This window comes from Pteropus alecto, unplaced genomic scaffold, assembly GCF_000325575.1.
Source record: "Pteropus alecto unplaced genomic scaffold, ASM32557v1 scaffold50, whole genome shotgun sequence".
NCBI lineage: Eukaryota > Metazoa > Chordata > Mammalia > Chiroptera > Pteropodidae > Pteropus > Pteropus alecto.
Genome location: NW_006431918.1, coordinates 17,220,278 through 17,226,208, shown reverse-complemented (window position 1 = coordinate 17,226,208; position 5,931 = coordinate 17,220,278). Strand labels below are relative to the sequence as shown.

The 5,931-nt window shown below is 31.5% G+C and overlaps 1 protein-coding gene across 6 annotated transcripts in view; it reads right to left on the bottom strand.

The window, feature by feature from the left end:
- Positions 1-5,931, bottom strand: part of NEK1 (NIMA related kinase 1) — a 128,204-nt gene that overhangs the window by 104,566 nt on the left and 17,707 nt on the right. For 5 of the 6 annotated variants that reach the window (XM_025042976.1, XM_015585129.2, XM_006906326.3 and 2 more), the window contains one exon: positions 309-392. The exons of the other annotated variant lie outside the window; for it this stretch is intronic. In XM_025042976.1, the coding sequence (XP_024898744.1) occupies positions 309-392 (84 nt within the window). The remainder of the gene's footprint in view (positions 1-308; positions 393-5,931) is intronic. 6 annotated transcript variants of the gene reach the window in all.

Here is a 5,931-nt window from a genome sequence, read left to right as displayed (position 1 = left end):
AACCTAGAAACCTAGAAATTTATATCCAAAGTATCATTAAAGTAAGAGAATGGAATACAGTCATCTGCAAACATGCAAAATCTCAAAAAGTATAAGTTCCACACTTCCATTTTTTGGATATTTTCTGTTATAATGAGAAAGTAAATGAAGAAAGAGGAAGATACAGGAAGTAGGCAGGAGATCTAAGGCAAGATGCTGATGAAGACTTCTAGGATTACAGTGAAGGGAGAAAACAGATAATCTGATGTAGATTAGACTGGGGTCAAAAATTCCAGTTCCATGTCCATATCCATTTAGACTGAACATACCTGGGATTTTATGTCTCGGTGAAGAATTTTTCTATCATGTACATGTTTCAAGGCCAAACATATCTGCACAAACCAGTCCAAAATCTAGGGGGGAAAAAATCAGATTTGTCATGTCTTTTAAAATTTACATTTCACAGTACTCTTTCCTTGACTACTAAAGGATTCATGAATATCTGGGGCTGAAGGGAAATAAATCCTTAAAGAAAACTTACGCTGTAATTTATTTTTAATTTGTAGTCACTAACATTACATAGCTATTCAAGCCTAATGACACATATGCACATACTAACTTTAAAATGTAAGAGACTGCTACTGAAGCATCTCTTATAAATCACAATAAATATGTTAAGAAAATTTCAAAGAGTGAAAAATGGAAATAATTTATATTTTATGATAGTATGATGGTGGGTGATCTTTCTTTTTAAATGTATCTTTTTTTTATAATGTTTTTTAAAATGAATAAAAATCACAAGAAGAAAAAAAAAATCAGGCTGGAAATTTGGATGACATCTCTTGAGTTTTTTCTCTCCCCACATTTATCATGTATAAATACACTCTGGACCTGGCCACTTGAAAGTAAAAAGGCTTCATTTTTTTCTCAGCCCTGATACCGAAAGAAATAAGTCAGACAGAAAAAGTTGAGAACCATATAGTTTCACTCATATGGGAGATATAAAACAGAAAGCAACAAATGAACAAGACAAAAACTCAAAGACACAGACAACAGTTTTAGTGGTTACCACAGGGGAAGGCGGGCGAGATTGATAAGGGTAAAGGGGGTCAAACATATGGTAACAGAAGGAAATTTAACTGTGGGTAGTGAAGACACAATGCAATATACATATTACTGAACTGTACATACATTTGAAACCTATACAATTTTATTAATTGATGTCACCCCAATAAATTTAATTAAAAAACAGAGCAAAAACATATAAAAAGAATTCCAAGTAGATGGCATTTTGAAACATAAAAATTAAACTATACAATAATGAAAGAAAACATGGGTTAATATTCTATAATTTTTTATTGAAGCGGGACTTTAAAAACATAACAGAAAACCCACAAGTCACAAAAAACACGAGTGACAAAGTTGACTCTATAAAAGTTAAAACATCTGCATGACAAAATATATAAAGTTTAATAATAATTTGAGAAAATATCTGCAACACAATTGATAGATTGCTAATTCTTTAATGTGCAAAAGTGCTTCCAAATCATAAAGAAAAATAATGGCAGCCAAAATGAGAAGTGGACAAAAGGCTGGAAAGGCAAATGACAGAGAGGAAAAAAAGCCAATGAACACATATATAAAATACTAATCTTCCTTCAAATTAAAAAATTAATAATTAAAACAAGATACCATTTTGACTTGACAAAAACAAAATAATAAACAGTGTTGGCCAGAATGTGGGAAATAAGCCTGCACATACCCTATTTGTGGGAAGTTAATTACAGTCATTTTACAAAGTATGTAAAAATTTTAAATTCACATACCATTTGAAAGAGCAAACTGTAATTTACAATTTATCTCACAGATATAGTATCACAAATACAAAAAGATGTGTACAAGGATGTGTACTTCAGCACTGTTTGTCAGAGCAAAAAACATAACCTAAATGTCCAAGAGGCCTGATTAAATATACTGTGATATCACTGTACTAGAGATACCATGCAGCCACTGAAAAGAATGAAGTACTTCTATGTACACTGTTAAGTGAAAAAAAGAAAGTTGTAGAATGGTATGTACAGCATACTCCTATTTTTTTAAGTATATGTTTATGTATATTACATACCCGAACTCTATATAATTATATATGAGCATGTGGTGTGTTTTAGAAAGAAAGAATAAAGGAAATATAGAAGGATAACTACCAGTTAACAATGTTTACTTCAGGGAAGAAATTTTTCAGAAAACAGAATGAAAGGTAAGTAACAAGCTTTACTTTTTATTCTTATCTCTTCAGTATTTTTTCTAAAGAACAAATATTGAATTAAAATAACCTAAAATTAATATTTAAAAATTTATTTTCTTAAAAAAGCAAGCCTCTCAGTTCAGTTCAATAGATTATTACTAAGGACTACACGAATTTTTAAGTTCCTTTCCACATTTGCATAAGACACTACAAGTAGAAAAGTGAAATACAGTTGTGACTTTAAGGAGTTCATACAGTGGTAAAAAATAAACAAATACCTATAATAATAATAATTTGTAATATGAGTAATAAATAATACATACAACAAACTTTACACTGAGAGAGCAATTAATTCAACAAGAGAGGGATCAGGAACAAGTACAAAAAGAAGATGAAAACTTTAGTTAAATCTTATTGTTACGCAGTCTACCTGTAGAACTGGAACACATCTAGAAATCACCTACACCTCATTCTACAGATAAGTTTTTTTGTTATCATATTTCCCATACCTATACTCCTTTATAATTTGACAAAAAAAGTATTCAGCAGCAATGATATACCTGGATAGGTACAGGAACAGACAAAAATGTAAAGAAAAGAGCTCAAAGGACATGAGTCAGCAAATTTATTCTGCGAAGTAAATATTTTAGGATTTGCAAGCCATATGGTCTGTCTCAACTCAACTTTGCCACTGTAATATAAAAGCAGCCACATATTACATGCAAACAAATAAATATAACTGTTTTAATAAAACTTTATTTACAAAACAGACAACAGACTGACGTCAGACTACAGGTCACTGTTTGCCAATCCCTAGCAAAGACTATTGGGGAAGATGAGTAAGTTAACCAGAGTGTTGAAGAAGCACAAAGGTGAGTCAGCTCAGCTTGGAAGTGATAAAGTTGGACAGATGTGACTCCAGAGCTAAGTTTGGATGGAAGGTATAAATAAAGCTAAGGAAATCACAACTTGTACAAGTAGAAAGGCTAAACTTCCATCCCTTGTCCATCCTAATATAGACTCATTATATTAGTGTTTGATTACTTGGAGTTGGGATTAGGGAAAAGGGAAAATTCTTAAATTAAATCTCTGCTTCTAATCTCTCCTTTTTATTCCTTGTATATATTAGTTCATAATTTTTACAAAATACTGTTGGGATAATGGCATTCCCTTTCTCAAACAACTTTCAAATTCAAATGTTTAGAAATGTTGAGCCAGTCCAACCAAACACCATATGGTAGTACTTATACACTTGTCTGAATTACAGTTGTGTGTGTACATCTTATTTTTACTGCTCGAACTGCCTTAGAGCACCAAAACAATACTCCAAAACTCGGGTTCCTTTGCTCAATGAAATGTGTCAAAATTTTACCAAAGAATACAGTTTTAGTGGGTTTAGTCATTAAGAAGAAAAAAAAGCTTGAGAAACTTTTACTGACAAATATTAATAAAAAAACAGAACTTGGCTTTCTCTGAGAACAATAAATTGATCTTAGAGTATCTAAAAAAAGATAATATTTTGCTTACTATATACCTTCTGTGTAATTTGCCTAGAAAGCAGATATTCCATTATAATAATATCCTCTGCTTTATGAAAGAGCTAAGGATCCTTATAATTATATAATGTTCATGTATATTTTTTCAAGTTTTTAGTTGTAGTAAAATACACACAACACAAAATTTACCGCTTTAACTCTTTATAAGTGTATATGTGGGTGTTATTAAACACATTCATATTATTGTGTAACCATCACCATCTATCCAACTTCAGAACTCTTTTCATCTTGCAAAACTAAAACTCTATACCTATTAAATAAGAATTTTCCATTCTCCCTTCCTCTCTAGACCCTAGAAATCACCATTTTACTTCCTGTTTCTTATGATTTTGACTACTCTAAGTACTTCATATAAGTGGAATCATACAGTATTTATCTTTTTGTGACTGGTTATTTACATAACACAATGTTTTCAAGGTTGATCCATATTGTAGCATATGTCAGAATTTCCTTCCTTTTTAAGGCTGACCAACATGAAGAAACTTACTTCCGTCATGTTCCTATTTGTTTTCTATACGTTTTGTAGCTTGTCCGTCCCTCATTTCCTACACTACGGTCTTCTTTTGTGTTGATTTTTTTGGTAAACATTTAAAATCATCTCTCATTTCCTTTTGTATATATTCTGTATCTATTTTCTTTTCTGTTACCATGGGAATTACAGTTAATATACTACAGTTATAATACTCGAATTTGGATTTGTACCAGTTTAACTTCAATAACACAAAAATTCTGCTCCTTTACATCTCCATCCCACTTCTTTCAGTTGTTGATGCCACAAAATCATATTTTTACATAATTATACCTTTGTGTGTCCAAAAACATAAACAGATATTTTTTAAAAAGCATTAGTCTCTTAAATTATGTATAAAACAAAATATGGAACTACAAACCAGTTATAATACTAGCTTTTAGAATAATGGTTGCTTTTTAGAAAATGTGTTAGTTTCTTAAGTCATGCAGAAAACAAAAAGGAGAGTTACAAACCATCATTACAATATTTAATAACTGCTTATGTATTTACCTTTACTGACCTCCTTACTTCCTCATTTGGCATTAAGTCACTGTCTAGTGTCTTATTATTTCAGTCTTCAAGACTCCTGTTAGCATTTCTTTCAGTGCAAGACTAGCAATAACAAATAACCTCAGTGTTTATCTGGGAATGTCTTAATTTCCCCCATCATTTTAAAGGACAGTTTTACAAAATGGAGAATTATTGGTTGACAGTTTTTCTTTCAGCACTTGAGTATGTATGCCCCAGCTTCCTGGTCTCCAAAGTTTCTAAGAAATCTGCTGATAATCTTATTGAGGTTCTCTTGTACAAGATGAGTCACTTATCTCTTGCTGCTTTTAAGATTCTCTGTCTTTGCCTTTCAAGTTTAATTATGTCTTGGTGTGAGTCTCTGAGATTAACCAATTTGGAGTTTGTTAAGTTTTCTGGATGTTTATATTCGCGTCTTTCAATAAATTTGAGAATGGAAGTTTTTAAACATTTTTCAAATATTTTCTCTGCCCCATTCTCTCTCTCCTCTCTTGTTGAGATTCCCACAATGCAGATCTTGGTCTACTAGATGATGTTTCACAGGTCCCTTACGGTCTGCTTACTTTTGTTTCATCTTTTTCTTTTTTCTGTTCTTCAGACTCAATAATTACCACTGTCAAAGCTTTTTCACCAATTCTTCGAGTTCCTCAAATGAATTTTTCATTTTAGTTATCGTACTTTGTACCTCCAGAATTTCTTTCTGGTTTCTTTTTAGGCTTTCTCTTTATTGACATTTCTATTTTATTCATACATTCTTTTTCTTGACTTTCTCCATGTTTTTTTTAGTTCTTAGAGTATTTTTAGGACAGTTGTTTAAAGTCTTTGTCCAGTAGATGACCATCAGGTCTTTTTCAGGGACAGGATCTATTTTTTTCCTTTAAATGGGCCATACTTTCCTGTCTCTTGTATGCCTTGGGATTTTTTTGTTGTTGAAAATTAGTCATCTGAACCTAATAATGTGGTAACTATTGAAATAAGTTTCTCCTCCTTCCTCAGGGTTTGCTGGTTTTTTTCAGTGCTTTTTGTTTGTTTGTTTGTTTTAATTTTTGTATGCTGACTCTGAGCTGAGGATCAGTCTGAGTATAAACTTAAAATCTTCTCAGGTCTTTTCT